General features: G+C 41.8%; 1 protein-coding gene across 1 annotated transcript in view; it reads left to right on the plus strand.

Moving 5' to 3' along the window:
- Positions 1-17,644, plus strand: part of LOC124622053 (transient-receptor-potential-like protein) — a 225,935-nt gene that overhangs the window by 47,779 nt on the left and 160,512 nt on the right. Inside the window, exons 5-6 of the mRNA XM_047147617.1 lie at positions 7,203-7,345; positions 16,559-16,760. Coding sequence (XP_047003573.1) covers positions 7,203-7,345; positions 16,559-16,760 — 345 coding nt within the window. The remainder of the gene's footprint in view (positions 1-7,202; positions 7,346-16,558; positions 16,761-17,644) is intronic.

Below are 17,644 nucleotides of genomic sequence, written 5' to 3' on the forward strand. Positions count from 1 at the left end.
GGTTTCAGGTTCCGCTGGATAGGTCAGGAGTCCACTACATGCAACAAGCGGCTACATGGGTAGCAGGGGTTGTGTGGCGTGGGCTGGGCCGTTTTTTAGGTTAGATGGCCTTGGGCAAGTACAGAAAGGGCAACAGCCTCAACGGGTGTGGGGCAAAGTCACGACATGCGGGGACCAAGCAGCAATCGGTATTGTAATTGTCAATTGTCGAAGCTGCGTTGGTAAAGTACCGGAACTTCAAGCGCTGATAGAAAGCACCAAAGCTGAAATCGTTATAGGTACAAAAGCTGGCTGAAGCCAGAGATAAATTCTGCCGAAATTTTTACAAAGGTACAGACGGTGTTTAGAAAGGATAGATTGCATGCAACCGGTGGTGGCGTGTTCGTCGCTGTTAGTAGTAGTTTATCCTGTAGTGAAGTAGAAATGGATAGTTCCTGTGAATTATTATGGGTGGAGGTTACACTCAACAACCGAGCTAGGTTAATAATTGGCTCCTTTTACCGACCTCCCGACTCAGCAGCATTAGTGGCAGAACAACTGGGAGAAAATTTGGAATATACACTCCTGGAAATGGAAAAAAGAACACATTGACACCGGTGTGTCACACCCACCATACTTGCTCCGGACACTGCGAGAGGGCTGTACAAGCAATGATCACACGCACGGCACAGCGGACACACCAGGAACCGCGGTGTTGGCCGTCGAATGGCGCTAGCTGCGCAGCATTTGTGCACCGCCGCCGTCAGTGTCAGCCAGTTTGCCGTGGCATACGGAGCTCCATCGCAGTCTTTAACACTGGTAGCATGCCGCGACAGCTTGGACGTGAACCGTATGTGCAGTTGACGGACTTTGAGCGAGGGCGTATAGTGGGCATGCGGGAGGCCGGGTGGGCGTACCGCCGAATTGCTCAACACGTGGGGCGTGAGGTCTCCACAGTACATCGATGTTGTCGCCAGTGGTCGGCGGAAGGTGCACGTGCCCGTCGACCTGGGACCGGACCGCAGCGACGCACGGATGCACGCCAAGACCGTAGGATCCTACGCAGTGCCGTAGGGGACCGCACCGCCACTTCCCAGCAAATTGGGGACACTGTTGCTCCTGGGGTATCGGCGAGGACCATTCGCAACCGTCTCCATGAAGCTGGGCTACGGTCCCGCACACCGTTAGGCCGTCTTCCGCTCACGCCCCAACATCGTGCAGCCCGCCTCCAGTGGTGTCGCGACAGGCGTGAATGGAGGGACGAATGGAGACGTGTCGTCTTCAGCGATGAGAGTCGCTTCTGCCTTGGTGCCAATGATGGTCGTATGCGTGTTTGGCGCCGTGCAGGTGAGCGCCACAATCAGGACTGCATACGACCGAGGCACACAGGGCCAACACCCGGCATCATGGTGTGGGGAGCGATCTCCTACACTGGCCGTACACCACTGGTGATCGTCGAGGGGACACTGAATAGTGCACGGTACATCCAAACCGTCATCGAACCCATTGTTCTACCATTCCTAGACCGGCAAGGGAACTTGCTGTTCCAACAGGACAATGCACGTCCGCATGTATCCCGTGCCACCCAACGTGCTCTAGAAGGTGTAAGTCAACTACCCTGGGCAGCAAGATCTCCGGATCTGTCCCCCATTGAGCATGTTTGGGACTGGATGAAGCGTCGTCTCACGCGGTCTGCACGTCCAGCACGAACGCTGGTCCAACTGAGGCCCCAGGTGGAAATGGCATGGCAAGCCGTTCCACAGGACTACATTCAGCATCTCTACGATCGTCTCCATGGGAGAATAGCAGCCTGCATTGCTGCGAAAGGTGGATATACACTGTACTAGTGCCGACATTGTGCATGCTCTGTTGCCTGTGTCTATGTGCCTGTGGTTCTGTCAGTGTGATCATGTGATGTATCTGACCCCAGGAATGTGTCAATAAAGTTTCCCCTTCCTGGGACAATGAATTCACGGTGTTCTTATTTCAATTTCCAGGAGTGTATTTCACATAAATTTTCTCAGCATGTTATAATCTTAGGTGGAGATTTCAATTTACCAGATATAGACTGGGACACTCAGATGTTTAGGATGGGTGGTAGGGACAGAGCATCGAGTGACATTATACTGAGTGCACTATCCGAAAATTACCTCGAGCAATTAAACAGAGAACCGACTCATGGAGATAACATCTTGGACCTATTGATAACAAACAGACCCGAACTTTTCGACTCTGTATGAGCAGAACAGGGAATCAGCGATCATAAGGCCGTTGCAGCATCCCTGAATATGGAAGTTCATAGGAATATAAAAAAAGGGAGGAAGGTTTATCTGTTTAGCAAGAGTAATAGAAGGCAGATTTCAGACTACCTAACAGATCAAAACGAAAATTTCTGTTCCGACACTGACAATGTTGAGTGTTTATGGAAAAAGTTCAAGGCAATCGTAAAATGCGTTTTAGACAGGTACGTGCCGAGTAAAACTGTGATGGACGGGAAAAACCCACCATGGTACAACAACAAAGTTAGGAAACTATTGCGAAAGCAAAGAGAGCTTCACTCTAAGTTTAAACGCAGCCAAAACCTCTCAGAGAAACAGAAGCTAAACGATGTCAAAGTTAGCGTAAGGAGGGCTATGCATGAAGCGTCCAGTGAATTCGAAAGTAAAATTCTATGTACCGACTTGACAGAAAATCCTAGGAAGTTCTGGTCTTACGTTAAATCAGTAAGTGGCTCGAAACAGCATATCCAGACACTCCGGGATGATGATGGCATTGAAACAGAGGATGACACGTGTAAAGCTGAAATACTAAACACCTTTTTCCTAAGCTGTTTCACAGAGGAAGACTGCACTGCAGTTCCTTCTCTAAATCCTCGCACAAACGAAAAAATGGCTGACATCGAAATAAGTGTCCAAGGAATAGAAAAGCAACTGGAATCACTCAACAGACGAAAGTCCATTGGACCCGACGGGATTCGATTCTACACAGAGTACGCGAAAGAACTTGCCCCCCTTCTAACAGCCGTGTACCGCAAGTCTCTAGAGGAACGGAAGGTTCCAAATGATTAGAAAAGAGCACAGGTAGTCCCAGTCTTCAAGAAGGGTCGTCGAGCAGATGCGCAAAACTATAGTCCTATATCTCTGACGTCGATCTGTTGTAGAATTTTAGAACATGTTTTTTGCTCGAGTATCATGTCGTTTTTGGAAACCCAGAATCTACTATGTAGGAATCAACATGGATTCCGGAAACAGCGATCGTGTGAGACCCAACTCGCTTTATTTGTTCACGAGACCCAGAAAATATTAGATACAGGCTCCCAGGTAGATGCTATTTTTCTTGACTTCCGGAAGGCGTTCGATACAGTTCCGCACTGTCACCTGATAATCAAAGTAAGACCCTACGGAATATCAGACCAGCTGTGTGGCTGGATTGAAGAGTTTTTAGCAAACAGAACAGAGCATGTTGTTATCAATGGAGAGACGTCTACAGACGTTAAAGTAACCTCTGGCGTGCCACAGGGGAGTGTTATAGGACCACTGCTTTTCACAATATATATAAATGACCTAGTAGATAGTGTCGAAAGTTCCATGCGGCTTTTCGCGGATGATGCTGTAGTATACAGAGAAGTTGCAGCATTAGAAAATTGTAGCGAAATGCAGGAAGATCTGCAGTGGATAGGCACTTGGTGCAGGGAGTGGCAACTGTCCCGTAACATAGACAAATGTAATGTATTGTGAATACATAGAAAGAAGGATCCTTTATTGTATGAATATATGATAGTTTAACAAACACTGGTAGCAGTTACTTCTGTAAAATATCTGGGAGTATGCGTGCGGAACGATTTGAAGTGGAATGATCATATAAAATTAATTGTTGGTAAGGCGGGTACCAGGTTGAGATTCATTGGGAGAGTGCTTAGAAAATGTAGTCCATCAACTAAGGAGGTGGCTTACAAAACACTCGTTCGACCTATACTTGAGTATTGCTCATCAGTGTGGGATCTGTACCAGATCGGGTTGACGGAGGAGATAGACAAGATCCAAAGAAGAGCGGCGCATTTCGTCACAGGGTTATTTGGTAAGCGTGATAGCGTTACGGATATGTTTAGCAAACTCAAGTGGCAGACTCTGCATGAGAGGCGCTCTGCATCGCGGTGTAGCTTGCTGTCCAGGTTTCGAGAGGGTGCGTTTCTGGATGAGGTATCGAATATATTGCTTCCCCCTACTTATACCTCCCGAGGAGATCACGAATGTAAAATTAGAGAGATCAGAGCGCGCACGGAGGCTTTCAGACAGTCGTTCTTCCCGCGAACCATACGCGATTGGAACAGGAAAGGGAGGTAATGACAGTGGCACGTAAAGTGCCCTCCGTCACACACCGTTGGGTGGCTTGCGGAGTATAAATGTAGATTTAGATGTAGATGTAGATGAAACTTCAAAGCAAGTCATCTGAGCTTATGTTACTAAACACATATACTTCAATGTCTTTTTAAGATTTACATTTATGTTTAAAAACACTGACTTAATAATGAAGATAATTGATATTGTTGACATAACACTTTCTGCCCATATGGAAAAAGTGGGAAGGGACCAGGGGGAGGGGATGGGGCTATGATGGTTAAAAAGTCTCATCTTCACACTGTTTATGAAAAGCATATGTATTTCATTTATGTTTTGTGGAGTGTGTTATTCGACTGTAAAAAATATCAGAGAGGTATTTTAAGCTCCATTTCTCTGTATGTGGAGAGTTTTAGACCTTACATTTTCAAAATGTTTCCAGATGCACACAGATTGACAAATATTGTCATTCTAAATAGAAGAAAGGAAGATTAGGCTTCAATGTCGCGTCGAACTCTTCTTCAATGCATAAAAGATAAGGTGGCTTGTCAAACTTTGTTACACTATAGCAAGTGATTTCCAATTCATTGTTGTCTCAAGGAATCTGTCCAAGAAAGATTATCATATAATAATGAAACACCCTATTCATAAGAAATTTTAAGCAAGAGGACATTCTTTACTGAATTACACAATACTCTTAACCAGCTATGTGTGAATACCAACTTGGCTGACAACCTTGAGCTGCAGTACATTGTTGCAGCTTGCAAGCTGTACTTGTGATGAACTGGCTGTGGAGAAGCATAGAGTTTATTGTGGAATCTGAAATACATTATAATCTGACTTTTCTCCATACAAATAGAATGGCCAAACATGAGAGCCTCATTAACTGGAACAAGACTCGAGCCCTGAGGCTGTGTATTTGTAATCTGATAAAACTGCACAGAGATTGCCCCACATATCTGAAATACTAATATCAATAAAGTGCCATTGTTTGTTATCTCAACAAAGAGGCTGCAATGATTCAAAATTTAAAACAGAGAATCCCTGCAGACTGAACTTAAGAAAATGTGATGTCACATTATTACGTGGTGATATAGTCTCAAAATGGAAAGTGAAGGATCCCCTAGAATCTACATGTAACATATTACTGCCAGTTGGATGCACATTCATGTAAATGGAAAATTTGTGCCTTGTAGAACCAGTCCTACATTTATCTAATTTCTCGGAAATGTTCATCATATAAAAGGTATAAATGATTAAACTTTCATTCAGTTAGACTCTGATGACCACCACCAACATCCGTATGACTTTTAACCCTCATGGAAGTTCTTTGTACTCTTTGTGGTATGGAAACATACTGCCTCTGAATGTTATCTCTATGAGTTTCTTGTCATACTTGAAACATTTGTTGTGTCAATTCATGGACATCCAGGCACAATCCATGGGTGAAAAATCAAGGAATCGGGCAGGTCAGGCAGTTATGTGTACATTCCTCGAAACAACTGTGGTGTGAAATGGAGTGAGGATTCTTGTATTATCTTGCTGGATTATGCCATTTGGTATCTTAGTCATTAAGGACATGACGAGAGGTTTACCATTCTTGCCATATACACCATACACTGACAAGCATTCAGTCTCCCTTCAACAATTACGATGTCAGTCCTGTTGTCATATCCAAGAGCTCCCCGCATCATCACTAAAGGAGTTGGCGAGGTATGGGTTTAGAGAATAAGTGCTTCTTGTGATCTTTCACCAGGTCGCCTATGATCACATTTACCTCAATCTGACGGCCACAGACAGTAGCGAGATTCATCACTGAATGCTACAGATTGCCACTCAATGTCCCAGTTAATTCTAGCTCTATACTGTGAAGTATCATTTGTATGTGGTATGGTGTTGGCGGTAAATGACACATACAAATTCGAGACCTAACTCATCTTCCATTAACCTGTTCTCAATGGTTTGTGGCAACACTGCCTGCAACCTCTGTCCAGATTTCAGCTGTTGTTGTGTCGATCCGTCAGAGCCATTCAAATAGTCCTATGATCTTTTTGTGATACAGTCTTTCTGGAAGGATCTATGACTGGTCTTCTTGCCACACTGACGTACTGAACTCGTTGACACCATGTGTTCTGTAGTCCTTGCACTACACCTATCTGTCTGTTGGTGCTGTCAGTATGAAGCCCCCATTTCCTTCATGCCAATGATTCAACATTTTTCAAAATTTGAAAGATGGCAACAAATAGCTATGCATGTCCTCTGGGCATGTTGTATTACTATCCTCACTTCAAAATTTTTGGGAATGTTACACACTACCAGTAGCCATGTTTTATTGAGACACTCTGTCATCTGTAGGACTGTCTTTTTTCTGTACTGAAAACAGGCTTGAGTGAGGATGCAATTTTAATCAAGACACCCCACATGTTTGTAAATACTGGAATTTCAGCTTAATGGCATTCTGTGAAGATGTTCATGGTGTCACACTTTCCATTTCTGTCACTGTAGTTTTACATCTATCTTGTGCGTCTGGCACAGAGAGGACCCTAAACCACTAATGAGTAGGCAGCAAGAGTGTCACTGTCTGCTAGTTTACAGAAGGTCAAGTTGGTGGAAGTAACAGCAACAGAAAGTCTCCACCTGTACAGAAATAAAATGCAGTGCCATTCTGCTCTGGCTGTAGTTAACAGCACTGGCAGATGCAACAGGCAACTTGTTGCTCATTAATCAAGGACGCTCTTTGCGATGTTTTATTTGGACATTAACAACATACCTCTGAAGAAAATGCAAAAAATCACTATTTAATGTATGTTTATCACATATTAAAGTTGACTCTTAGCTATGTGTATCCAGATTAACCATTCAACAAGTTCACTGTGTTCTTTACAGAGCTGGGAGAAGGTGGACTGGACAACAGCTCAGTTCACACCAGACATCACCCCACTGATCCTGGCTGCCCACCGTAACAACTATGAGATCATCAAAATCTTGCTGGACCGTGGTGCTACTCTGCCCATGCCTCATGATATCAAGTAAGCCATTCACTTATAACACTCTGACATTTTTACTTTTTATTGCTGTTTTGCTCTATAAGTTGTGGGAAGTCAATTGTTGGTTATATCAACATTCCGCTGTTCAGCCAAATGCTTCAAAATATATATATTCAATAGAAAATAATTAAAAATTTGAAATATTTATATCTGTTTTTAGAAATATTAAAAGGGCTGTTTAGCTTATGGTATTGAAAACATAACAACAAATCCTTTCTTTTCTAAATAAAAAAAGATGGCACATAAAGGTGGTGAGATCTTAAAAAGAAGCATTGCAGATATAATGAAACTGGAAGGAATTCTCATAAGATAGGATAAAGTTAGAAGATGGAAGATTAGAGGTTCTGGATGGTCATAGATTGTGGATGTAAATAAAGGTATCATATGAGTTGTAATGTGTAGATGAGAGTAGGTGGGGAGTGGGGTGTGGGTGGTAGTAGAGCAAAATGGAGTATATATTAGGGATGTGGTTTAGACCAATGTACAAAGAGGAAAGGAATAGAGAAACGTGGAGAGAGGGCGGGGGAGCCTTCACATGGTATAGGATAGACAGGGTAGATAGAGCCGACAAGATCGGTAAATATTGGCATGGAATTTATACTGTGCATCCAAAAAGTTCCAAAACTGGTTTTACTTACTGGCATGTAAGCAATATTAGTGCAGTAGCTATAGAGGCAGCTTGAACTAACTACCATAAACAACAGATGTGAATTTGACCAATCAGTTTTAGACTGGATTAAGTAGTCTATGCGTGGCTTTAGTGCAACAACATTGTCATGTCACAAATCACAACGGGGTAACATCTCTAAAGCAAGCATTCAGGACATTCTCCAGCCTATTTTGATACAGAGGAAAGTGTGTACAGGGCTGGTCCCACACACATTGACCGAAACAAAAGCAAAAACACATGAACACTTGCTGCGGCTTGATTGAAACACAAACCATAAACAATTAATTATGTTCTGAAAAGAATCACCATGGGTGATGAGAATTATATGTTATCAATAAGCACCTACCACAATGCAGAAATTCACAAGGTATATCCATACTTTGATGACATAGCTGACATTCACGCCAATGTAATGCATGGTTTGAACATCATCCCAAAAAAGATCTTTTGTGATAGTTTCACATGGGAGTATGAATGTTCTATGCATTGTACTCAAGCAGGACATGGGGTGCGGTGGGGGGTGGAAGACAATGTAGAACAACTGAAGCATTAAAACCATCTCTTAGCTTTTCTGTATTTTTTATTAGTCCAGTCCCATAACTTTTTGGACTGACAAGGTATTTTCTAGAAGAGCCAGTGTTGGTGGATGTGTCGATAGAGCATTCCAGAATTGGAAATTAAATGAAAAATCGTGGATTTGTTGCAGTGGAGTTTGTGGATAGCTTAAGAGGTGTTCAATGTGGGCTAGATGGGGTGAGGACTTTTTTATTTATTTATTTATTTATTGTTCTGTGGGACCACATTAAGGAGAAGTCTCCATGGTCATGGAATGAGTCAATACATGAAATTATAACACGATTGTAGAAACAGATAAAATGAAATATAAGAAACATATTCAGGTGACAAGTCGTTAGTTTAAATAAAGAAAATCAAGAATGTAACACTGGAATTTGCTTAATTTTTTAGCTCTTCCAGGAGCTCCTCGACAGAATAGAAGGAGTGAGCCATGAGGAAACTCTTCAGTTTAGACTTAAAGGTGTTTGGGCTACTGCTAAGATTTTTGAGTTCTTGTGGTAGCTTATTGAAAATGGATGCAGCAGAATACTGCACTCCTTTCTGCACAAGAGTCAAGGAAGTGCATTCCACATGCAGATTTGATTTCTGCCTAGTATTAACTGAGTGAAAGCTGCTAACTCTTGGGAATAAGCTAATATTGCTAACAACAAACGACATTAAAGAAAATACATACTGTGAGGGCAATGTCAAAATTCCCAGACTATTGAATAGGGGTTGACAAGAGGTTTTCGAACTTACACCACACATAGCTCGAACAGCCCATTTTTGAGCCAAAAATACCCTTTTTGAATCAGAAGAATTACCCCAAAAAATAATACCATATGACATAAGCGTATGAAAATATGCGAAGTAGACTACTTTTCGTGTTGAAATGTCACTTATTTCAGATACTGTTCTAATGGTAAATAAAGCGGCATTTAGTTTCTGAACAAGATCCTGAACATGGGCTTTCCACAACAGCTTACTATCTATCCGTACACCTAGGAACTTGAACTGTTCCGTCTCGCTTATAACATGCCCATTCTGTGTGATTAAAATATCAGTTCTTGTTGAATTGTGAGTTAGAAACTGTAAAAACTGAGTCTTACTGTGATTTAGCATCAAATTATGTTCCACAAGCCACAAACTTATATCATGAACTACATTATTTGATAATGTTTCAATATTACACACAAGATCCTTCACTACCAAGCTGGTGTCATCAGCAAACAGAAATATTTTCGAATCACCTGTAATACTAGAAGGTATATCATTTATATAAATAAGAAACAGCAGTGGCCCCAGCACCGACCCTTGGGGAACGCCCCATTTAACAGTGCCCCATTGGGACTGAACATCATTACCACTCTCAATATTGCGGAGGATTACCTTCTGCTTTCTGTTCTTAAAGTAGGAGGCGAACCAATTGTAAGCTACTCACCTTACTCCATAATGTTCCAACTTCTGCAGTAATATTTTGTGATCAACACAGTCAAAAGCCTTCGTTAAATCAAAGAAAACACCTAACGTTTGCAACCTTTTATTTAATCCGTCCAAAACCTCACAGAGAAAAGAGACTATAGCATTTTCAATTGTTAAGCCATTTCTAAAACCAAACTGTACATTTGACAGCAAATTATGTGAATTTAAATGCTGCAGTAACCTTGTATATACAACCCTCTCAATAACTTTAGCAAACACCGATGGCATAGAAATAGGTCTATAATTGTCAACATTATCCCTGTCTCCCTTTTTATAAAGTGGCTTCACTACCGAGTACTTTAATCGGTCAGGAAACCGACCACTCCTAAAGGAAAAGTTACAGACATGGCTAAGTACTGGGCTAACATACATGGAACAATACTTCAGTATTCTGCTAGATACCCCATCATATCCATGAGAGTTCTTGGTCTTTAGTGATTTAATTATTAACTCAATCTCCCTCTTGTCAGTATCACGGAGGAGCATTTCAGGTAACAGTCTCGGAACACTTTTTTCTAAGAGTGCTATATGATTCCCTGTTGGGACTAGGTTTCTATTTAGTTCACCTGCTATATTCAGAAAGTGATTATTAAATACTGTACATATATGCGACTTATCAGTAACACGGACATCCCCACTAGGCACTGATTCTATATTCTCGACCTGTCTCTGCAGACCAGCCACTTCCTTTATGACTGACCATATGGTTTTAATTTTATCCTGAGACTTAGCTATTCTATCTGCATACCACATACTTTTTGCCTTCCTAATAACTTTTTTAAGCACCTTACAATACTGTTTGTAATGGGCTGCTGCATTTAGATTGTGACTGTTTCTAACGTTTTGATATAATTGCCACTTTGTTCTACAAGATATTCTTATCCCTTTAGTCAGCCACCCAGGCTGCCTGTTTGTGCTAGTACCCTGTTTTGAACGTTCTAACGGAAAGCAACTTTCAAAGAGCGCGAGAAAAGTCTTGAGGAAAGCATTATATTTATCGTCTACTGTATCAGCACTATAAACATCTTGCCACTCTTGTTCCTTGATAAGGTTTACAAAAGTCTGTACAGCAACTGGATCAGCTTTCCTAAAAAGTTGGTAACTATATTTAACATGTGTTGCAGCACAAAAATCTTTTAGACTTAAAATTTGTGCATCATGATCTGAAAGGCCATTCACCTTTTTGCTAACAGAATGCCCTTCTAGTAATGACGAATGAACAAAAATATTGTCTATGGTTGTTCTACTGTTCCCTTGCACTCTCGTTGGAAAGAATATAGTTTGCATAAGATTATATGAATTAAGGAGGTCTACCAGCATCCTTTTCCTTGCACAATCACTTATACAATTAATATTGAAGGCACCACATATAACTAACTTTTTGTATTTCCTATAAAGTGAACCAAGAACCTCCTCTAGCTTTAGCAAAAATGTTGTGAAATCGGAGTCTGGGGATCTATAAATAACAACAGTAAGAAGTTTAGCTCCACTAAATTTAACCACACCTGCACAACATTCAAACACCTTTTCAGTGCAGTACTTTGAAACATCAATTGACTCAAATGGGATACTGTTTTTCACATACATGGCTACTCCCCCACACCGCAAAGAGCTCCTAGAAAAGCTGCCAGCCAACCTGTATCCTGGTAAAGGAAGCCTCTGAATTATCTCCTTATTTAAGAAGTGTTCAGATATACCAATAATTTCAGAGTCAACATCTATAAGCAGTTCACTAACTTTATCTCTAATACCTTGTATATTTTGATGAAATATACTAATTCCCTCGTTAATCGGATACCCAAGCTTTGTAGAAAGTGGTTTCTTTGTCAGAGAGACTTCCCTTAAGCAGGAATACCTATCAGCTGACTTCAATCTAAAAAAGGTACAGCTCTAACACCCACAACTACCGGAATTTTCCCATGAGTGATCCCACCACCCCCACCTATGCTGTCACCTATAAGCTTTGCCAACCTCCCCTTCCCATATCTGTTGAGGTGCAGGCCATGTCTAGTGAAACCTGTCCTGCTGATAGACTCCACCGACACCACTGAAATGTGACTCAAGCCTTCTGTCATCAGCGCACCCCCAAGTCTCATGTTATTACGCCTGACGGCTGTATTAAGATGAGGCCGATCGTGACGCTGAAACAGTTCCACAAAATGCACATTCGTGTTGCCAGTCTGAGTGGCTATCTTTTCCAGGTCACCATCTATGTCATACTCCCCATCCCTATCAATACTATTACCAGCCCCACCCACAATCACTACCTGATCCTCTTTAGTAAAATCCCTACATAACCCCCCTATGTTAAAAGTCACCTGAGCCAATCCTGCATTAGGCTTCACAATGCTGGTGACCAGGTACTCACTCCCCAAAACTTCCTGCAACTGCTGGCCTACACCTCTACCATGAGAACTACCTAACAGCAGAACCTTCTTCTTTCTCTTAGACTTTGCAACTGTCCTAGCCACCGTAACTACTGAGGTCTGCTGCATACTTCCTACATCTACAGCTACTAGAGATTCCTCTCCACTAGACTCTGACAGTTGGTCATAGATTAGATGGTAAAGGATTCATGTTGTGGGAATGTAAACAGAGATGGGTGGCAAGGCAGAGTGTATAGCATTTAAGGATTTGGTGGGAATAGTAGAACTTTGGTGGGGACAACATTGGAGCAGGAGGAAGGGTCAAACTTCTGTCAGCAGCATAGTAGTTTTAGTCTATTGTGGAACTTCAGTCGAGCATTGGTCTGAGGTATTTTACTGTGTTCATTAATTTGATAGGCTTGTTGTAAATGGTTATGGCTGTGGAAGCTTCTTCATACAATTACTGACTATATTTTGGAAATGTTTATTTTGAGTTGTCATTGGCTATTCCAGGAGACTAAATGGTTACGATGGACTTGGGGGCTTCATTGGGATTTATAGTGGAGGGCTAGGAAAGTGGTGTCATCAGCATATTGAGGAAAGTTGTGCCCTTATTATCTGTTTTGTGTAATCTAGTAATGCACTCATTCTCTACAAGTCGCCCTGTCACTCCTATATTCTCTGGGCAATATTGCAAGAGCATTTGTTTAACAAACAACTCTCCAGAGCGTTAATTTTGGTTTTTAGAATTCTCTATCAAGTAGTTTTCAGTTCCTCTCACAAGCCCTACTGCACCCCATCCCAGTCTTCTCATCAAGGCAACCTCCTCATGACAGTCACCGTGACTGCTCACTATGGATGCAAATTTAACCTACACCATTCAGATAAGGTGAAAGTACCTGATTAAAGAAGCATATGGGTACCTCACAAAAGGGCATTGCTTACAACGGTACATAACGGTACATAAAGCTGCACGCCTGCAATGGGTCAAACAACACAGAAACTGATCAGGGGCTCATTGAAGGCATGTACTGTGATTCAACAGTCATGATTTTGCCTCATTCAAATGATGCTAGGCCCTGAGTGCACCTATGGCCCAATGATATGTATAACCCACAGTTCGCATAGGTGAAGTTGATGCCAGACGGGGTGTTCTGAGGGTGCTTTTCTAAAATAACTTGGGTTACTAATTCAGGTTATTGTGAACCTGAACCAGGATGTTTACTTCAACATTCTTGGTGACCAAGAGTTGACCATTCTTCTATCTTCTCATGATGAGCGTTCTGTGGATACCCCCGTCTTCCAAGATGACAACAACCATGTTCACACAACAGCATGCCCGTGTTCCTGCTTTGATGTGTACCCATGCAGCCTTGATTGGCTCATTACATCATCTGTAACTATTTACAACAGTTAAAACATAGTAATCAACATTCCTGTGTGATATGTGATTGTCAGTGTGTGGCTTCAGCTGAATATGAGATACCCAAAGAAACTAATGGACTCTCTATCGAGGCCTGAGGTGGTGTACACAGTATTAACATGATGACCCCTGGCAGTTGGAAGGTTGGAAGGTTACTGTTTTCACAGCTTGTCTGAATAATCGATATGTGCATACGAGCCTAGTGAAAAATAGCATCGGCGAGTCCTGCGAATAATAAATCAGCATCTCTGGCCTGCGTTAAGCACCTTGGGCAGCAGCAGTTGACCAGCAGATCTGTTGTTGAGCGGTCCTAGTGATTGATTTTATGGGTTGGTCACAATCGATTATAAGGGTTGGGCATAAGAATTTGATTTTGAGATGATTTTCCTGTGGATGATGAGGAAATTGGTGGCCTGAAATTGTTCAAGGTTTAATTGAAATGATAAGTAGACAGCTCACTTAAAAGCAGCATTCTGTGAAGATCGATTATAGTGGAGAAAGCTAGTAGTAATAACAAATAATTATTATCAATTGGATACTTCAAATAAGATCAATTCACTTTCACAATATATACTGTATTCCACTTTAAGATAAGAGAAAAATAAGGGACCTATGAGATAGCGAGCAACTAGAGCATAAGAGAGGGGACATTCTAGAGTGACTAAATTTTTGTCCAGTTTGCTTGTATTTAAAGTTATGTGCATAAATAAACAAAAATATGAGATATTGTTGGACATTATGATCGCCCATCAATCACAACCTCAACTTCAAGTATTTAAGAGTATCTGTCTGGAGCAATTTCAAGGGAATGATGAAACAAATCTAGTCATATATAGGCAGAAGTCACGCTGAGATACATGATAAGAATCCCAAACAAGTTTAATTTAACCACAAAAGAGGACGCTTACAAAATTCTAGCTCGACCAATACATGAGTATTGTTCATCATTCATTCTGAGAGCACCAACAAGCTAGCTTAGTGGAAGAGAGTGAGAAGCTCGAAATAAAATACTCTCCCCATCAAGGTTTATTTTAGTGAGCACAAGAGTGACACATTTGATGTGGTTGTGAGAAATGAGTTAGACTTTGGCTTATCTCATCACTAAGGCGCCTATTGCTGATCTATTGATAAGCCAATGTATTAGGCTACCTCTCAGCAAACATACTCTTAAAATATTGGGAAATCATATACATTTCATTAAAAACATTTTTTCTTTATTCATGTGAGATATACACAACATGAAATACAGCAATATCACAAGGCAAATCAATGAAAAATTCTAAATTCACGATAACTTCAAATGTGGCAACGATTTTGCAAATATAAAAAATGGGTGAGTCAGTTAGGCACAGATAACATCTGCACAGGGTGTAACTTCTCCAAGCAGCATTACAGCTCCATCAGAATTAAATGCCAGTCTGTTTGCAAAGATGCTCTGGTCAAGGCTAGGAATGAGAACAGAAACACGCTTTCTGAAACAACCTCGATATTAAGAAACTGAACTGGACACTGAATTTTTTGTGGAGGACAGACAAACACTGTAGGAGTTCTGCATGATTGAATGTCACATCTTTTAGTATGAAATCAATACCCACTATGTGTCATCATTGTAGGTCTCCACACTGACAAGTCCACATACAAAGGAATGGAGACCTGAACACCCAGTTAAAGATATAACACCGGACACAAAGCCCTGTTAGCAGGTGGCTGACAAATTATTAAGTGTACTGGCTTCTCACAAAACAATAACTTTTCTTCAACTTTACAAGCTAAAATGGGCACCATCCACAAAGAGACCTGTCTTCCTCTGACCTATAGTCATGTTTAGATGTTGGTGTGTGCTTCTCAGACCCTCCCTCCAGTGATGAGTAGTAAGTAGTACATTTGCAGCCAGTTGTCTATGGCACCTTTTTGAAGCCTTCTGCTGACAGTATCCTATATCATCACACATCTGGGAGAGGGGACACCAAGGGTCAGGGTAGCGAACCTGTTCTTCCAAATACACAATAGGAACCTTGATAACTATCACAGTTCGTCTGTCCAGGTTAAACCTGAGTTACAAATTGTTGCTATAATAAATGAGCAACTGAAAGGTGGACATTTAACCATCTGAGTGCATCCCCATCTGCCTTCTCCTTTTTCATGGCCTTTACCTCATATCTTTGAAGGGTTGACATGTTAATTATTGGATCTGGTGATTTTGCTTGTAAGAGGTGGTCAGATGGTCTTCCTGTTGCCACCCCCCCCCTCCCCCCCCCCCCCCACCATGTGACAGTGTGCAAACGTTTCCTAAATTAATAAGAAGTCTATAACTGAGTCGGACATGGGACCAGCCCAGCATTCACCCAGCTGGGTGTGGAAAACAGTCTAGAAACCACATACATTTGTCTCGCTTGTTTTTGGAATGGGGGACTGATGACCTTAGCTGTTTAGTCCCCCTTAAACATCCCAACAACCACCACCACCACATACAGGCTGACCGGACCAGTCCGCCACCCCTCATCATTAATCTGGCTGGTAGATTCAGTCTGTGGCTGACGCGTCTCACAATCCCAGAAGCAGCATGCTAACGTGCCCCGTTATCCAGGCAGGTCTGCCTCCAATCTGTTAATGAGCATAAATGTACCTGAAAAGATGTCTGAACACTTCAGTTTACTGTTGATGTTTCTCCAGGATGTGTTGGCCTTGGTGTGTGACAGGTGTGGCTGTGAGGAGTGTCTGCGGGAGTCTAGTGAAGACTCGCTGCGCTTCTCACGGTCCCGGGTCAACATGTACCGCGCACTGGCCAGCCCATCCCTCATCGCGCTGTCCTCCAACGATCCAATCCTGACAGCCTTCCAACTCTCCTGGGAGCTGCGAAATATTGCCTTTGCTGAACAAGAGTGCAAGAGCGAGTACATGGTGAGTATTGCCACACAATAACACCATACCATACCATGTGATCTGTACACAATCCTCCCAACTAATTCTGCTTTCTACCCTCCAGGGAGGTAACTGACACAGGTAGTAACTACTCCCAATATCTAATATGTTACCAATAAACACATTATAGATGGTGTACCACAAAGACACAAGGAAAGTTTCACAACAGAAGCAAAACATTCAAGTAAACATATGAGTTGACTGTGGACGTGTAGTTAGGAGCTACCAGTGACTGCAGTATGAAATATTGTCCTTGTCAGTGCAAGTGTATTTGAAATGTAAAATTTTCATATTGGTCCTCACATGATTAATCTAAAAATTTCCCCCTTGGCCCATGATTTGGGGATGTGTAGATGCACAATGGTCACCAGGGCATTTTGTTGCTGATGTAACATGACATCTAACATGCCCATATGGTCCAAGATGAATGCCTGTAACTAGGCATCCAAAATCATATGACTTCAATCCTCTGTATTTTTATGACTGAGATCATCTCAAAAGTGAAATGCACAGCATTCCTGTTGATATAGTTGGTGAAATGGAGCAACAAACTGTACAGTCTTGTCAAAATTTACTCTTAATGGTCCCACGGTGTTTACAAGAATTTGGAACTCACAGTAATAATGAGTGCAGTGTTGCATTCAAATAACAGGAGACAAGGGCCTGCTTTTAACAGGTACAATTGTAAGCTGGAACATGTAATGTGCTGTAGCACTATTGTAATTCTTGTTACGATACCAGCAGGCCTAGGATGAAATTTGATTGCAATTACATGGGGTTTTATTTGAAAAGTTTACATTTCAAATTTATTTATACTACCCAGCACACAATTTCACACTGAAGACAGTGATGGGCCATAATCA

The sequence above is a fragment of the Schistocerca americana genome, chromosome 7, assembly GCF_021461395.2.
Source record: "Schistocerca americana isolate TAMUIC-IGC-003095 chromosome 7, iqSchAmer2.1, whole genome shotgun sequence".
NCBI lineage: Eukaryota > Metazoa > Arthropoda > Insecta > Orthoptera > Acrididae > Schistocerca > Schistocerca americana.